General features: G+C 40.4%; 1 protein-coding gene across 1 annotated transcript in view; it reads left to right on the top strand.

Annotated features, from left to right (window-relative positions):
- The window catches only part of ASS1 (argininosuccinate synthase 1), an 83,800-nt gene that overhangs the window by 12,709 nt on the left and 51,828 nt on the right, over positions 1-19,263 (top strand). The window contains exons 3-6 of the mRNA XM_074210920.1: positions 5,183-5,251; positions 5,858-6,046; positions 15,970-16,026; positions 18,790-18,864. Of these exons, the coding sequence (XP_074067021.1) occupies positions 5,183-5,251; positions 5,858-6,046; positions 15,970-16,026; positions 18,790-18,864 (390 nt within the window). The remainder of the gene's footprint in view (positions 1-5,182; positions 5,252-5,857; positions 6,047-15,969; positions 16,027-18,789; positions 18,865-19,263) is intronic.

Below are 19,263 nucleotides of genomic sequence, written 5' to 3'. Positions count from 1 at the left end.
CTCTTTATATCTACTCATCCAGAATTTACATGACTCTCCATTTGTTTTACAACTAACCAAGGGCTACGGGGAGAGTGAAATGGTATTCAACTTATTCACTAGTGTACTGTATTGTTACATTGTGATAAAGCAGGATTGAACCACAATAAAAAGGGCAGCTAGGTTGAACAGTGGGTAGAGAGTTTGGAATCGGGAAGACTTACCTTCATGAGTTCAAATCCAGTCTTAGACACCTACTAGCTATGTACCCTGGGCAGGTCACTTAACCCTCTTTGCATCAGTTTCCTCATCTATAAAATGAACTAAAGAAGGAAATTGTAAACCACTTCAATATCTTTGACAAGAAAACCCCAAAATGGGGCCATAGAGTGTTGAAGCCAATGGAAAGAACTGAATAAATACAACTTTAAAAGCCCATGAATTGAGATATTACATATTTAGAATTTCTTATGGTTCCTCAGGAACTGAGCTAATATTTGTCGAGTTAGACCTCAGTGGTCATCAGACTTGAGATAATGTAATTTAAAAGGGAAAAAAGTCAAGAAGCCCCACTGAATTTGGAAATAAAAAAACCTGATGTGAAATTCTTGTTCTGCTACATAATTCCCCATGTAATCCTGAGTGGATCACTGCATTTCTGGATCTTCTTTCCTCATTTGTAAAATGGGGGGACTGAAATAAATGCTTCCTATGTGTCTATCTGGTAACATGTCAGTTCTGAGATTTATTCCTGTAAGATCCCTTCCACATCTTCACTTTCTGTGATTCTGTGACCAGGACTAAAGGTTCAGCCTAATAGGAAGGGGAGTCAGCAAATTCTGTACATAAGATAGGTCAGAGCTCAAGTTGAGTAAGAAGCAGTTAAGGCAGGGAGGGGCAGGCAGGTAGTATGGATTATGGACATACCAGGGAGCAGGAACCCAGGTTAAAAGGTTGGGGTACAGACATTCATGAGACCAGACTGAGAATCCAGTTGGCTGGTCAAGAATTCAGGAGCAAGAGGTCAAGATCTAGGGGAAAGACACCCTTGGTTGGAATGGGGAAGAAAAAGGGTCAGTGACCCCTTTTCCTTACAAGTTTATCATTGTATTGTCTATGGGAGACAGTTTATCTCAGCAAGTGAAGGAAATGCAAATATTTGGAAATTTTTACTTACCAGAGAGCAAATGGTGGTTTAGAGATAATCTCCATGTTAATTACAAGCAGGACCTAGTTGATGATCTAAAGATATTTTATTAACTCATAGTGATTGCAGTGACTTAAGCCCAACAAAATAGCAATCCTTTATAAAACCTCTAATTCAGACAGGTCTTCCTCAAATTAGTCTGAATCCCTGATGTATGACAGTTCAGAAATGTCCTTGCTTGCTTCTCATTGATAAGAACATTATCTTCACTGAGCCAGAAGCATTAGTAGAAATTCCTATGCTTGAGTTAAATAATAATAATAAATAATAAATAATTATTAATTAATTAATTAATCATTAGTAATTAATAATAATAAATAAATAATTCTTGGGCCAAACAGCACAAATGTGCCTCTGTTTTGGGGAGGGGAGTGTGAATACCTCCTCAGAGTGATATTCTCTAAGACACTCTGAGACACAAGGTTTAGGATTTTTCCCAAACAGTGAAAATCAACTTTCTCTCTTTACCTTCCACAAGCCCCAAATGGGAATGAAAGAAAAAACTACTCTGTTACAAGCATGTATAGTCAAACAAAAACAAATTACATTTTGGCTGTCCAAAAAAAAATTATCTCATTTTGCTCTTTGAGTCTTCTAGATCTTGTTTTCTCATAAGTCTTCTGGAATTGTATAATAAGAGTTCCTAAGTCTTTCAGAATTATTTGTCTCTACGATATTGTAACTTCTCCCAGTTCTGCTCACTTCACTCTGCATCAGTTCTTATAAATCTATGCAGGTTTTTTTTAAATCATCCCCATTCATCATTTCTTACAGTGCAATAATATTCCATCATGTTTATAAATAACATAACTTGTTCTGCTGTTCTCTAATTGGTGGGAAGCCCCTCAACTTTCAATTCTTTGCTACTCTAAAAAGATCTGCTATAAATATTTTTTGTAAATGCTTAGTTATAATTTATTTAGTTAGAGACTACTTCCTCCCTTAATCTATTTACTCTCTTGTTCTGCTTTCACCTTTTTCCCTTTTCTCTCTCCTGCTGAGTGAAATGTGGAATGACCCATGAGAGTGAAAGTCAAGTGTTACTACTCTCCCCACTGCTTCCTTGTTTTTATAGACTTCCACTTGTACTACCTGATGGTATCAGTTAATTTTCTCTAAACTTCCTCTCCTGGACATCTTACTGTTGGGAAGGCTGCTATACTGAGGGAAGAGAGAAGTGCTGTAAGAAGCTCAACTCACTCCTTACCATTTGGTGGTTTCCTATTTTATTTTAATAGTTTCCTATTTTAAATTACTCTTCTTATTTAGGTGTTAATCTATTTCTACATGACTGAAAGATTCTAGCTGTTGTCAATGTCCTTTAAATTAGGAAATCTTTAAATGCTGTCCCTTGGGATAAAGTCCTAATAACCCAGACTTAGATATATCTCTGTCCCTAGACTTCTATCAGCCATAGTGCCAAGAACCAGACCTGAGTTTTAGTATCACCTTTGACATCAACTGGTGTGCGGCCAAGTCATTTCATCCCTGTGGGCTGTCCAGTGGAATTGAATTCAGTTTAAATCTGTAGATATTTATGAATATACTATGTGCTAGATGTGGAGACCTAAAGATAAAAAAACTCTACTCTGTAGAAGTTTACAATCTATTAGAAGAAGCTGCAACATAAATTAAAAACACTCTTTGTATTTTTGCTCCTGAATATCCCAGTAGAATATCCCAGCATAATATGACTCCTTTTCAGCGCCATTATTTATTTATTTATTTATTTGGAAGGCAATGGGGTTAAGTGGCTTGCCCAAGGCCACACAGCTAGGTCATTATTAAGTGTCTGAGATCAGATTTGAACCCAGGTACACCTGACTCCAGGGCCAGTGCTTTATTCACTACGCCACCTAGCCGCCCCTTCAGTGACATTTTTTAATCACTTACTATATGCAAAGCACAGTAGGAACAAATATTGGGATAAATAAGACAATTTTTCCATCCTTAAGAAACTTATAATCATTTATGATTGGACTATTTATTAAGTTATTTTTAATGTGCAATGGGTTAAATTGGGTCCTTGGTGGGAGTTGGGGGTGTGGATAAAATAAAAAAAAAAATCAATCAAAAAGCATTGAAGTATTTACTATGTACCAGGAACCTTTCATTGGCCCTACCAATACAAAGAGCAAAATTAGAATCTTGGGAGTGTACATTCATTCATTTCACAGACATTTTAATACCTTTCAAGCAGAATTCAATTCTGCTTAATTTATCAAGTATTTACCAACTATCTACTACATATAAAGTACTGTTTTCAGTGCTAGGGATACAATGATGAAAAATTACTTAGTTCTTGCCGTCAAAGAGCTTACCATTTAACCAGTCTGCCTCAATTTCCTTATCTGAAAATAGGAAAAATAATAGCACCTACTCCACAGGGATGTTGAAGTATCAAATGGGATATTGGCAGAATTTTAAAGCAAAATGCTAGCTATTAGTAGCTATTTTTTTCTAGAAAGGATTATGCTCATGGTAAGTGCCATGAAAGATAAAATGTTATAGGGGCAAAGAAAGACAATGTCCTTCAAAGCTCTGTCTTTTTTTCTGCTCCCTCTTTCTTAGGAATTTCATCATCTAAGCAGATGGTTCCCAGATTTATAGATTCAACTGGAGTCTTTCTCTTGAGCCCCAATCCCCTATCTTCAACATCTATCCCTAACTGAATGTCCTTTAGGCATCCCAAATTTAACATCTCAGAAACAGGACTCATCTTTATCTCACCTTCCCCCCACCTAACTCAATTTGCTTTTTATCTTTTCCCTGTTAAAGGTACCATTTATCTTCCAGCCATCCTGGTCTGCAGCTTTGGAGATTTCCCCAGTGTTTTGCTCTTCCCCACCTCATGCAAATCAGTGCTAAGTTTGTAGATTCTGTCTCCACCATATCACTCACATCTGTCCACTTCCCACTACCCCTGAGGGCTCCATCACTTCTCACCTGGAATGTGCAATAGCTTTTCCTGCAGGAAAATTCCCAGACTCTTCTTTCCTGTGTTCCACTTTCCATTCAAATTGGCCTTCCTCTCATTTCTCCACACTTGGCCCTTCATCTCCTTCATTCATGCCTTTTTTACAAGTCTGTATTCCAAACCTGGAAGGCCTTCAAGATCTAAGAATTCTGCAGCACTCTAGTCTAACCCCTCCACAGAAATAATTCTGATTATTATGTCCTGAACAAGTCATTCAATTCTTTTGGAGGCAGCCCAGTCTTCTCTCCAGCTCCACCCCTTAGAATACCTGGTTTCCTTTAAGACCCAGCTTACTTGTCATCTCCTATGGGTAACCTTTTGTGATTCCTTTAATTATTAGTATTTTCTCTCTCTCTCTCTCTCTCTCTCTCTCTCTCTCTCTCTCTCTCTCTCTCTCTCTCTCTCTCTCTCTCTCTGTTGGTATGTCTCTATCTGTGTCTCTCATTCTCTTCCTCTCTTTGTCTCTGACTCTCAATCTCTTCATCCCTCTGTTTTTGTCTCTGTCTCTATCTTTCCCCACCTCTTTCCTCTTCTCTCTCTCCTTTCCAAGTGATCACATACAGACATATCTGGTCACAGGATCATAGATCCAGAGCTGTAAGGGTCTTAGAGTTTAGTAAGTCTGACCCTCTCATTTGACAGATGAGGAAACTGAGGTTCAGAGAGCTTAAGGGACTTGCCTAGGTCTCATTGATATATTTGAGGCTAATAAATGATTAAAATTCAAATCTTTTGATGCCAGCTCTAGTTCCCTACCCATTATGAATACTATCTCTTGGTTGAGATCTGGGAAAATACAATTTCCTCAACTGGAATATCAGAATAATAATATTTGCTCTTCCCTTATAGATATTGTAAAGACAAAAATGAAGCAAAGGATATATAAGGACTTTGAAAGTTATAGATACCCTATTAATGTAGGGGAATCTTCTTTCCCTGCTAGGAAGAATAGGAAAAGCTGTTCTTTCTGAAATGGGCTTCCTTTTTTGACAATGTCTCTTTGCACTTCTGTTTTGCAGGCCAACATTGGACAGAAGGAGGATTTTGAAGAGGCCAGGAAGAAGGCATTGAAACTGGGAGCCAAAAAGGTAGCGATCATGTAGGAAGTGGAAACTGGGCAAGGGGTGGGAGGTGGAGGAGTGGTTACAGTGAGAAACTGGATATGGGAAGCAACAGACAAGTCACAGACTTTGGTTTCTGGTTATTATCTAAACTCCAGCCCTTGCTGGATACAATTATGGGCAGCTTCTCTTAACAATAAGCAGAAGACCCAGGGTCCTTTCTGAAATTTTGACTTAGAGGTTCAGAGTTTAAATTTATGCCACTTACTGGAAGACTCAACCTTCCTGCTAGTTTGGGACCATTTTTGTTCTTCATCCTCCACCCCCATCCTGTTAGGAAGATAAACAGAAAGGGAATGGGGTTCCCATTGGAAAGAAATTGTGGTAGGAGCTAAACAATATAGGACCCTTTGGAGAAGAAAAACTTTTTCTTCTGCCCCTGTGACATCTGATAGGATGGTCCAACTGCCTGGGAACAAAGCCTCCAGTATTTTCCTAACCTTCTAGGCAGGGGAAAAAAGCCTTTAGACCTTTGCTCTGGGTTGTGCCTTTGTGTCTATCTTCTTTGAGGCAAGATATTCAGATCAGTCTCAGATTTCCTCCAGTGGTTTTTTGCTCCTTTTGCCCCCATAGGTTTTCATTGAGGATGTCAGTAAGGAATTTGTAGAGGAGTTCATCTGGCCAGCTGTCCAGTCCAGTGCCTTATATGAAGATCGTTATCTCCTTGGCACCTCCCTTGCCAGACCTTGCATTGCTCGAAAACAAGTGGAAATTGCCCGTCGGGAAGGGGCTAAGTATGTGTCCCATGGAGCTACCGGGAAGGTAAGAAATTGGCAGTGCTCTTTGAAGGGGATGAAGGTGTGGGGAGCTTTGTAAATGGCAAAAATGCAGGCTGTTATCTCTAAGGAAAGGTACCCGACTATCCCAATCCTTAAAAGAGGAGAGAGCAGAGAATTATTGTGGTAAGATAATAGCTTAAGAAAAGGAAGGAACTTTGGAAGTTGTCTACCTCTCTCATTTTACAGATGAGAAACCTGGAACACTTAGAGGTAGGATTAGTGAGGTGACCTTGATACATTATGACAAATATGCCCCAAACTCTTTCTCTATGGCTTAGAGATATAGTCAGAGAAATGAAATTAGGCCGACTCACATTCAGACAGAACAGACTGTGTACACCTGTGGTGAGATCAGTGGTGATGGTGTAGAGCAGCCAGATGCATGGGCACCACAATGACCCACAAAACTCCAAGGGCAGCAGAACCAGTTTAAAATGGAATTGGAAATCTTTAACAAAGTTTTAAAAATATAATACAGTATAGATAATATTAATTTGTGGTTTTCTAAGTATGTGGCCCACAGGGATTATTTCCCTGTTTTGGAAGTAGCTGAAATGAATCAAAATAACTAGTTTTTAGTTTGTAGTTCTGCCACTAAGGAGCCATCTTGTTTTGGGTCAGTTTCTTCCCTCCCCCTGGACCTCAGTTTCCTTATATGTAAAGGAAGAGGGGTAGTACTAGCTGATTTTAAGGTACCCTTAATTTAGTAATTTATGATTAAATACACCTGTTCTGGGCACTGTCCTGTCCATTGGGAATGGGAGGGAGAGAATACTTTTTTTTTTTGCAAGGCAATGGGGTTAAGTGACTTGCCCAAGGTAACATAGCTGGTAATTATTAAGTGTCTGAGGTTGGATTTGGACCCAGATCCTCCTTACTCCAGGGCCGGTGTTCTATCTACTGTGCCACCTAGCTGCCTTGGAAAGAATATTAAATCTGGGTGAGACAAGACTTCCAGCTCTCCCACTCTCTGAATCTCTAATTCTATAAAAGATAGCTTTCCCTTGCTCTACACCCTTTTCTGATCCTTCCTAGTTTGCTTTTTTCTTGGTGGCCTGTATGGATACACATGTCATAGCAGAGGAGAATTGATTTTGAATGTTGTGAGAATTATGGGAAAGCAAGTTGCTCTGAAAAGGAGTGGTCAGGCACTGAGAAGTCGAGTGGTCCACCAAAGAAACATGTCCATTGTACACATATGCTGTGCTGCAATATTTACCCTTCTGGGTATCAGAGAGGAACGTGTCACACTGGAGTGTGAGTTCAAGGTTATCCATCTGACCTGAGAAACCATGTCATGGGAGGAATAGCTGAGGGCACTAGGAATGGTTATCCTGGAGAAATTGCCATCAGACACCCAATATCATAGAAGAGGGATTAAGCTTTTTTGGCTCATCCACAGGGACAGAACCAGGACCAGGGACAGGAAGCAGTAGGAAGAAGGAAAATCTTGCCTTAACATGAGACATTTTTTAACAACTACTGATGTTTTTAGAGGCAACAGAGGTATTCAGACAGAGAGCAGATGACATCTTTCAGAAATGTTGAAGAAGATAATTCTCAACACGAGATTAAAATTTTTTTATCTTTTGTTTTTACATCACCTTCATTTCCAAATATAAGCTTCTGCCTCCCCTACCCAGAGAGGAGTCCTTTGAGACGATGAATTAAAGAGGGAGAGGAAAAAAGTAGTTTATCAAAACTTACAAGGACATCAACTGAGTCTGACAGTATATGCAATTTTCCATACCCAGAGGCACTCAATTCTATAAAGAAGGAAGGAGCATTTTCCCATCTCTTTTTTGAGGACATTTGTATTTTTTTGTTTCCATTTATATCATCATAGTCATTATATAATTATTTTCCTTGTTCTGCTTACTTCACTATCAGTTGACATCAATTAACATGCTTATCTGAATTTTTCATTGTGCTAAAATGATTAACCACAAAGATTTAGTAAGTGCTTCCTATTGTGCTCCCTACCAAGCACAGTAGTACACCATTACACTCACATATCACATTTTGCTTAGCAATCCCACCTTTAATAAAAGAATTAATATTTTTAGTGTTTTACTACCATGAAAGTTCTGTTATGAGTGTTCTGGTATATATGGGACCTTTGTTTTTGTCCATGAGTCCTTGATGACTGTGTCAAATGGTCTGGATATTTCTAGAATGATTGGACCTCATTTTAACTCCATTAATAATGCATTAGTATTTCTATCTTTCAGCACTACCATAAGATTTTATAATCTACAGGTGTTTGTGTGTGTGTGTGTGTGTGTGTGTGTGTCTGTGAGAGAGACAGAGAGAGAGACAGAAAGACAGAGAAAGACAGAGACAGAGAGAGACAGAGACAGAGACACAGAGACACAGAGAGACACAGAGAGACACAGCACCAGTGTGGGAAACTACCCCCTCCAGGAAAATTCCCATAGTACCAAATTCCAGCCAGGGTGAGGCCTAGTGGTAGAGAATAGAGTTTTGTTTGGTTTAAGACTTGTAATTCAGGTTGATTAGTGTCTTCCGTGTATACGGGACCATACCATCCAATGGAATGATAGTACCTGCAGGTTCTCTCTTTGGACACTAGAGGGAACCAGAGACTTATGTTTAAAACCCTTTTGAGCATCTTGCCTTTAGGATGAATTCTGTAAGAGAGGACACAGAAATTTTAGGAAAGCCAGAGAACTCTTTCCCTCTTTGTGTCACTACACTGTAGCTCCATGTATTCAACTATCATAGACTCATAGTTGAAGAGTTGGGAAGAGGTAATTACCTAGAGTTCATTGAACCCTCTCATTTTATAGAGAAAACAGACTCGAGACACAGAATCATTTGTCCAAGGTCATACAAGTAGTGAGTAACAGGTAGAATTTGGCTCCAAAGATACCTTTTTCTACTTTTAAATGATGCTACTCCTGTAGTGTCCTTTTAAACCCAGAAAGACACCATTTTGGTGTGTTTTCAAGGCAACCTGATGTTGCCAAGAGGTCTAGTTCCTGAGTCAAAGTTCAAATCTAGTCTCTTCTAAGTCTACTTCTTCTAAGACCTCAAAAATCAACTTAAGCCCTCTGAGTATCAATTTACTCATCTGAAAAGGGAGGATGTTGGCTTAGGTGACCTCTGAGATCCCTTCTAACTCTAGGATATGATGTGACAAGGCTAAATGATAGCCTTCTCAGGGGCAGTGAAGTTTAGGGGTGTTCCTTCCCTCCCTGCCAATGGAAGGTACATAGCCCCAGCAGGGAAGAAGATAGTCCAACCTGTGGAAAGTGTGTCCTGGGAAAATGGTCTCCCAGGAGGGATGGAGATGAGAGAAATAAAGCAAGAGATAGATAGAAGACACTCCAGCTAAGAAGTAAGTGCCAACCCCATTTGCCTTGCAAAAACCTACAAAAAAATTAAGCATTTTCATTCACCTCTAGTATAGAAATCATACCTTATTCTGAGAAGAGTTGATCCATCATCTTCCCTAGACTGTCAAGTCAACCAGGGATGTAAGAAAGGGGAGGAACCTCTGGCGCAGATGATAGTAAAGATTCCTTGCAGTTCTAACATTCTGTAAGACTCTCAAACATCTTGTGGTAGGTCAGGGAAAAGTAGAAGGAAGAGTACTGAAGCTTTCAGAACCCCATGTTATGGGAGAAGAAGGGAAGCAGCACCCCAGTAAAACTTGCCTATGTATGACAGCAGGGACAGAAACAGAGACCTGCAGCCCAAGGCTTCCAGGTCAATAAGGGTTAGAAAAAAATGATAGTAACATTACCCTCAACACTCAGTTTGGTGTTTGTTCAAGAATAAATCCTAGTATTAGGCATGTCATTCAAGAGAAGCCTTGTTACTACCCTGGGTGGTGGGCCAGGCAACCTTTGTTCTTCTCTTTTGACAGATAAGAATATGGAGGCCTGTACATGTGGAGTTATTTGTTCTAGGTCAGAGTAAATGGTGTACTGGAAAAAAGTGCTATTTAAACATATACATATATAAATATACATACATACATATGTGTGTATATATATATATATATATATATATATATAAATTTTACATTTATTTACTTATTTGTTTTCAACCTGTGTTGGAACCCTTAGATAACCTTAGTCAAGTTATAGAGTCATAGATTTCTAATCTATGATATAATCCTGGAAGGGTTAGTGGAGATCATCTAGTCCATTTCCTTAATTTTATGGTTGATTAGGGAGATAGAGGTGGGAAATTGAGGCCCAGAGAAGTTAAAAGATTTGTCTAAAATCACACAGCTCTCTGAACCTTAATTTCCTTATCTATCAAATGGGGATAATGAGAACGATTATATTAGAATGAGGATCAAATGAGATAATAAATGAAAGCTGCTTTGTAAACCTTAAAATACAAAAGCTGTTATATAACAGCTGTAAGCTGTTATCATAAGGCAGTGGGTAGAGAACTAAGCTTAAAGTCAGGGAAGTCTCAGTTTAATTCCTATCTTTGACATATACTGACAGTTGGGGCCCTGGGCAAGCTAGTTAGGTTGGTGCAGTGGTTAGAGCCTGGAATCAGAAGTTCTGATCTTAGACACTTACTATGTTTTCCTGGGCAAGTCTTAACTTCTGTTTGTCTCAATTTCTTCAACAGTAAAAATAGGTTTATATTAGCACTTCCCAGGGTTATTTGGGTATCAAATGGGACGACTATTAAGTACTTAGAACAGTGACTAACACAAAAGTGGCTTCTCTAAAAATACCCATTTCCTACCTTTCCCCTTAAATTGAAGAGATGGTGCTGAGTTTCACTGGCAAGAGAGCATTTCCTCACTAGGAGTAGCTTTATAGTTATGAAATTCCAGTCCAGTACCTATCCTCATTTTTAGGGACCTCACTAAGATAAGAATCCAAGTCTCTTTATGCTCCATTCTAGAGATTTTTTCCTTGGTACCAGGCTGCCTAGATAAAAGAATGAGCTGGTGCTAGATTGTGAGAACATTGGGTTTTTCTTGACTTTTGTATGAGTTCTTTTGGGTGTTGGACCTCTGATTACTTCTCATCAGGTATCAAGGGGACCAAGGACATGCTCTGAGAAGGAATAACTCCCATCTCCTAACCCTTTGGTTCCTCATTGTTAATATGAGAAGCAATGGGATATAGTAGATTGGAATCTGGCCTCAGTCAGAAAGATCCAAGTTCAAGTCTCTGCTCTGACCCACATTGGTTGTAGGACCCTGAGAGAACATCTCACTGCCTTGGGAAACTAAAATTCTATATTTCTAATACTTGCCCTGATAAGAAGAAATTCCTCTCTGGGAATATTCTTGAAATCAATGGGTGAGTAACAACATAAACACACACACACACACACACACACACACACACACACCCCAACACATTCTCCTTTAGAGTACCTATACCTTTTGTTTCTCTGATATCCCAGATGCCTGGTTCTTACAGCATTGTTGGGTTGGGGACCTTATGGGGTAAGAGGTTCCAGGATGATTGCTTTAATTTTCCATATCCTGGGGATTCCTCAGTCCCCATAGGGGTGAAGAAGAAAGTTACTTTCCACCTGCTAATGGAGTCCTTTGCCACACTTGTCTGGGATAGTTCTATCTTCCAAAGATACTCTCAGCCAAGCATTCTATGCTCTATAATATTTTATGTTTGATGTGTTCTGAGTTCAGCCCTATCATTCTAAGCTCTATTCTAATGTTCTGTGTTCAAAGGTCTCTTCATGTTCTGACATTCCATGCTCTATGTTGAAAGCTCCCCTCTAAGAACAAAGGTCCTTTTAATCTCTGTTCTTGGGTTCCTTCTGTCACATTCTATGCTGCCTTCTAACATCCTCTATTCAAAGGTCCCATTCAGTATGAACATTCTATGTTCTCTGTTCTAACATTCAATGTTTGAAGATCCCTTCTAGCCCTGACATTCTATACTTCCTAATGCTCCCCTGAGGGCCCCCCCTTCACACACACACACACACACACACACACACACACACACACACACACACCCTTAGGCCTGAAAAGGGGGGTTAGAAATCTGAACCCAGGGACTCCTGAGCCTCTGGCTGCTGCAGCAGCAGCAGGAGTTGCCTAAAAGGGCACCATCTGTATCACTGTTGTCCCAGGAGCAGATGGACTACCAAGGCCTTTGAGAGAAATGAGCATCTTTCATATTTTCCCACAGGCTTTACACACACCTACACATGTGTCAACATGTGAGTAGCCCTTATAGAGCACATATACAGGTGTATAATCTGCCAGATTGGGGAGGGATGACATTCCAAAGATCCTGGGCCGACTGAGTGAAAAAAGAAATTACCTTATTCCCCTAGGAAGGGTTTTGTACTGAGAAAAACATGTTTGATTTCTTCAAGAGTACACTGGCTTAGAAACAGATCGATGGCCTCAGGGAGGCAGCAGAACATCCTGCTAGCAGCCTTAAAAAGAGTCCTTTTGAAATCAAACCAGTCTCTGTGTTTGTCTATGAGATGGAGACCCTCTAGGAGTTTTAGTTCCATGGGAAAAATCATTTCCTAGCAAAAAAATTTGGGGGAAAATGAAATTTTCTCTGGATAATTTCTTAGTGTATTTTACAAAGCTAAAGCTGTAATGTTGTTTTAAAAGTCTGTATTCCCAAAACTGACCTTGGAGGAAAGTATTATGATTAATGCATTTAAAGGTGAGAGTGTTCTGAAAAATAGGGGAAAGGCTCTTGAGAGGAACTTTTTCTCTTCTTTGCTATTTTTTTTAGAAAATGTCTCTAAAAAATTTTTGCACCCTGGATATTTTCCCAGCTTTTTTTTTTTTGGATGTTTGGATTTTCATCTAGGTCTATATAGCCCAGATTGTAGGTCAATCTATTGACATTTGTTGGTCACTTAAATATCAAAGACCACAAGGACTTTCTCAGCTGGATTGGATTATGATCTTGGATACTTCTCTCTAGGGCTCAGTTTCCTTATCTAGAAAAATAAAGCAGTTCAGCTATGTGAACTTGAATATCAAATCAAGTTAACAAGTCTTTAGTGAATTGCCTATCCTTATGCACTTTGGGGAAGCCTAGGAAAGTGAAAAATGTAGTTCTCTACCTAAGAAATAATATAATAATATATTTCATTGTTTTGGACCTGTATTTCCATCAATATTGGGAATGTCTTGTTTGGAAGCATCTTCTGAGTGTACATACCGGCAAATTTGTGACTTACAGTTTTCGGGAGATGCCTGGAGGCCCCAATGATTAAGTGATTTGCTTTTGATACCATACCCAGAATGCAGCAGATGCAATACTTGAATCCAGGTCTTTCTGATGTCAAATTCAAAGCTGGATTCACTGCCGCTTCACTGTTCCTCACTCACATTTATAAAGTGCTTTAAAGTTTACAAAGTGTTTACCTCATATGTTGTTGATCACATTTAAAATGTCCAACTCTGTGTGACTTGAGGTTTTCTTGGGAATGATACTGGAGGAGGTCTGCCATTTCCTTCTCCAGCTCATTTTATAGATGAATAAACTGAGACAAACAGGTTAAGTGACTTGCCCAAGGTCACACAACTTGTAAATATCTGAGACCAGATTTAATTTTCTTAATCGAGGCCTAGTACTCTATCCACTGGGCTACCTAATTGCCTCTTCCTCATATTTGGCAAATATTTTAAGTGTCATTAGCCCCTTCTTACAGTTAAGGAGAGATTATCCAGTGTAAGAAAGAATCAGAATTTAAAACTGGATTTCTTGTTTCTACATCCAATGTTGTTGGGGGTTTTTTTAAATTACATCCAACGACCTCTTTCTATACTCATGAAAATCACTGGAGAATAGGCACTAGTGGGTTATGAGGAGATTGTAGCACTTTCTCAGTTGAAAAAGGCTTCACGGAGGTTGAGCTAGCTCTTGGAAAAGTGGTAAGAAATGAGGGGAGCCAAGATGTCAGGGATCATCTCCGACCTTCATCCTGTCCTCATTTTCTCTGAGGCTCAAGCCCTCCTCCCCCCCAAGTTTAGTGAGGCTTTGTGTATATGTCTATAAACTCCCCAAGGGCAGGGACTGTTTCATTTTCATCTTTGTGTTAGTCCTCATACATGGTGAGCACTTAATTCCTGGAGATTGGATGATGGATTGATGAGTTCTTTGAGATAAGAGCCTATTTATATTTCTTTTAGCCTCCTGTACATCTGAACAAGAAACAGTCAGCATAGGTCAGATCTAGGGAGCCCCCAAGGTGAAGGGAACAAATGAGGGAATGAACATGGAGGGTGTCAGTCTTGGTCAAGAGACCAGCCTACCTGGAAGGGGCAGATGGAGAAGAGTTGGTGGGGTACACTGAACAGAGAGGCAGTCAGGAGCACCTTGTCCTCACCAACTTGGCAGGTATAGACAAGTGCTTCTTCTCAGAAGGGGCTGAGGGGCTACATACTTCTTTTCCCCATATCCAGAGTCCAGTTTGCAGTCCATTCAGAGTCTGCCAACCAGGATAATCTGGAACCTTAATCTGACCTAGCCTGTATCACTGTGGCCTGACAGCACAGGGCAATAAAGAGGCTCAGACCTATATTACTGAGCTTCCTGACACAACACCCGGAAAATAACATGTTATTCCTGCTGAAGCCTTGCTGCGCTCCATGCAGTTTTCACAGTAGGTGGAAGGCCTCTCTGTTATTTCCACAGCACATATATCTCCCTTCAGGGATATAGCTATTTGGGGGGGATGTAATATTAAAAGATGGAGGGGGATAGCCAAGAAGCAGTCATCATTTTCTCTTTTGTACCTGGAGGTATGATGCAGGAAGAGAAGAAACACTTCCTTTCCTTCATAATCTCCCTGGCAAAGGACCTCACAAGATACTTCAGGGGACACAGTTGAGCATTAAAGTGTCCTCTTTGAAGCTCAGCAGCCAAAGGTTGGTGTGGCGTCAGAAAGAGTTCCTGATCAATATTCTGGAGACAGGGTTCTAGTTTCCACTCCTGTCAGTACTTCTTTATGTGACATTGCACAAGTCACTCCCATCTCTGGGCCCCAGATTCACCATATATAAAATGAGGAAAATGAATAAAGGGGATCCTTAAGGATCCTTCCAGTTCTGACATTCATAGGGACATAGGACTTGAAATGGGTAAGTTAAAGAACATCCAACCTTCTCATTTGACAGATGAGGAACTGAGAATGAGAGAGGTTAAGGGACTTGAATGGGATCACCCAGTGAGTTAAGGGCCAAGTCAAAACTCAAACATGGATCTTCTTATTCTGTCTAATATTCTTTCCATTATAGTATACTGCCTTCCTAACACCATGTATCTGTTCAAATTGTTTATAATGCAAGGAGTATAGATTCATGGTATCATAGAATATTAAGAGCAGGAAGAATCCCTGAAGACCATCTAATATCACCCATCTACCCTGCCATCTTGTAGGTAAACAAACTAAGATCCAGAGAAGGTAAATGACGATTTAAGATCGCTTCCAGACCCAATGCTTTATGTTCCAAGGTCCCTTTCAGCTGCCAGTTTTATGTGTAAAGCAACATGTTCAGCTCTAGGGTTCTGCCTGCTTAGGGTCCTTCCCAGTTCGGATCATCTATGAATTTTAAAGATATAGCAGTAAGCAGAACTAACCAAAGACCAGGACTTACTGATTGCTGATCTCTTTTTGTATTTTCTACCAGCCATGGGCATCTCTGGGCCCAAAGGAATGAACAAGAAGTTGTAAGCCAAATGAGCATCTTAGGTTCACAGGAGTAGTGTTCATGCTAACTAGGCCTAGGACTACACGAGAATGCTAAGTATTGGATCTGAACTGGGATCCTGAAGCCCTAGAAGAAAAGTTAGGGTTGCATTAGATTGGTACAATCTCCCCTTCTCACTCATTCCTTCATGTTTTGCTCAGAGTTCTTTGGCTCACTCCTAATTGTTGCATTTCTTTGTGTTTCAGGGGAATGATCAGATTCGATTTGAACTCACCTGCTACTCCCTGGCCCCTCAGATTAAGGTAAGTCATCTGGAACACAAGACCCTTTGGCATGGTGGTGATATCAGTCAAGGGTCCTGAAAGTCAGGGCATACAGACCATAGGAGATCTCACTTGCAGTAGATGTCTTGATATATATATTAATATATGTAGGATGGCTTGTAAACCTTAAGTTTCTTTATAAATGTTTGCCCTGGTTATTATCATTATAGACATAGAGATCCAGTGTGGCTTAATAGTTAGATAGATGCCAGCCTCAGAATCAGTAAGTCCCACTTCTGAAAGAAGTCACTTAACTTCTCAATATTCCCCCTGAGTCCTCAAACACTCTAATTTGCAAAATACTTGCTACTTAGCATTGGTGGGGAAGGTGTTTTCTGACTGGGAATTTCCAGAACCAAAAAATAAAATAATTAAAAAGGGCATAGATTTTTATGGCACTCAGACTGCTTCACAAGATTATCTCTACAACTGGCAGGAGCCCATCTTCACATTACCATCTCTTCCAGGCAAATGAGTCTGGACTCCCACTGGGGTGGATAATGGTTGAGATGCCAGTTCTCTGTTCTTTTTTAAAACTCCTTGGCTTATGTCATTTGTCCTAATGACAGTGGTGAAAAGGAGAGGAGTATTGTATAGACTTTCTCCACCATTCACTTTCCTCCTCCACAGGATGGAGAAGTAGGCACTGGTACCAACTTCCATTGCTAATACTGTCAACCAAAAAAGAGGAGTGAGGAATCACCAAAGTCTCATAGCATCAATGCTTCTAGTCTCTCTGCAGGTCAGAGGTGATTAAACTGAAGGGCAGGAGTGAAGGAGGAGAAGTGTATTTTTCTCTGTTTGCTCCAGGTTTAAAAAATAAACTGGACACTTCTCAGTCTCCCTGACTTTTCTTTCAAAGGCTTAAGGTCCATGTTAAATCCATCCCAGTTCCTAGGCCTCATTTAAAATACTCCACTCACCCAAGGCCAATTCCTGGCTTCAGTTTTAGGGAGATGGGGAGGTAAATAGTGGATGGAGGGATCTTACCTACCCTAATGACTTTTAATCTTTTTATCATGGTCTTGGAAGAAGCCATAGATGGAATACTTAAATTTACAGATATTTATAGATAGCATCAGATTAGGAGGGATAGTTAACACCTTGGATGATAGAGTCAATATCCATAAGGATCTCGAGTCCCTAGAATGATGGCCTAACTCATATAAGATGAAATGTAATAGGGGTATAAATATAAATTTAAATGGATTTCAAAATTCACTTTAAAAATCAAGATTGGAGGAAGTGCATTTCATGTAAAAAAAAGATGCAAGCTGGGATTGAGAGAGGGTTGATGGATGCAAATTTAAAATGAGTGTGATATGCAGGCCAGATTGAGGCCAACTTAATGGGAAGTCAGTCCAGAATGAAGGAGGGGGATAGCCCTGCTGGCCTCTGCCCTGATCAGACCACATCCATAGTGCTACATTCTTCCACTGTTTACTAGCTTGAGGGGGTCCAGAGGAGAGTGACCAGTTTGGTGAGGAGGAGGAGGAACAAGAATATGATGGGGGGGGGTCAGTTAAAAGGACTGGGAGTGTTTAGTCTGGACAGGAGAAGGTTGAAGAGAAACATGATGGGTTTCTATTGGAAAAAATGTGATGTGCAAAAGGGATCCAATCTGTTCTGTCTGGCCCCAAAGGGCAGAACAGATTTGCAGGGAGGCAAGTTGTGATTTATTGTAAAGACCAGCTTCCAAATACTTAGTGTGGTTCAGAGGTGGACTTGGATTCCATCCCCATGATATAGCAGGGTCTCTTTCACTGGAGTTTTCTTGCAGATGCTGAATTACTACTTGTTGGAGATGATCTAGGAAGGGTTCTTGTTTAGGCATGGGCTAGACTGACTGACCCCAGATTCTGAGTATTCCAACTCTACAGTCATTCTGGGACAGGAAAAAATGTGAGCTCCAGAAGAATGCAAAGTATTCTTCTGAGCCAATACCTATCTCCACAGGGACCAACTATTTTGCCATTTGAATTGAATAGAGAGGCCACATGACCTAGTGAATCCAGGATCTTGATCTTGGAATTATGAAGTTGTTATTGCTATTTTTTAGTCACTCTTATCTAGATTGGATCAAAGGAGGAAAGAATATACATACACATAGACACATTAAAATAACTTTGAGTGTTTTTCCTCAAGGTAGCCAGCTCAGCTCTTTCCATTACCTATGTAGATTCAAAACTGTGACCCTTGATATCTGATGGCAAACTGTTTGGCATTCATTAATCACTGACTATTCATTAATCGTTGACTGATTCTCAAGACCATTAAGAAACATGAATCTAATATAATCTAGAATAAAGTATCTCCTAGAAAGAAGCTCTATCAGAATTTGTGGAGTATATTGGAAGCCAATTTTCCTAAGCCAGTTGTTCTTGATATTTAGAATGTTTGTGTTTCAGGAGTCTCATAATTGAAGAGGGCCAATCTGAGCTCTCCTTTGAGCACAGGAGGCTTTGTCCTGGGGCAAAGAAAGTGCTAGTCCAATTGCTATTTAACCCCAATGCCCCAATAAAATGAACCCTGTTTGAAGAATGATAGTTTAATTTAGGGTCCCTATGGGATCCAATCTCTTTGGGAGGGGAAGAGTCTACAAGAGCTGGTTTAAACTCTTGATTAGATCCCTTGACCCACCATCTAGGGCTTCAGGGCAGTACTGACAGACACTGATAGGTCTCCTGATCTAGCTCCTATTTTCTCTTATCACTGGGGGTCTGATTCCCATCTTTTTTCCAGGTCATTGCTCCCTGGAGGATGCCTGAATTCTACAACAGGTTCAAAGGACGCAATGACTTGATGGAATACGCCAAGGTATGGTGCACTTTGGCTCTTGGCCTTGAGCTTCCTTCTGCTCTCTGTCCCTTGTATTCCCCTAAATAATAGCCTTTCCTAAATAGCCACCTCCAGGTGGTTTCCCCATCTGAATCAGAGGGAGCATGGGGAGAGGGGGGAGAGAATGTTGCTTTGGATCCTGCTAAGAGGCACCATTCCCCTGCGAGGGCCTCAGAGTCCACAGCCTCTTGATTCCCATGAGTTGGGGGATCAGACTCACCCCCCACCCCCACCCCCTGTCATGCGGCCGCTCTCCCACTGGGCCAGCTCCACAGATGTACTCTGAACGGCTCTGGCCCTTTGTCTGTTTCCCACGTCTCAGCAGGCCTTGTTGCAGAAAGCCAAAAGGGTGCTCTTCCTAATCTTTCTCTTGTTCCT

The sequence above is a fragment of the Macrotis lagotis genome, chromosome 1, assembly GCF_037893015.1.
Source record: "Macrotis lagotis isolate mMagLag1 chromosome 1, bilby.v1.9.chrom.fasta, whole genome shotgun sequence".
NCBI lineage: Eukaryota > Metazoa > Chordata > Mammalia > Peramelemorphia > Peramelidae > Macrotis > Macrotis lagotis.
Note: the sequence above shows the minus strand (reverse complement) of the source record. Positions and strands in the feature narration are given on the sequence as shown.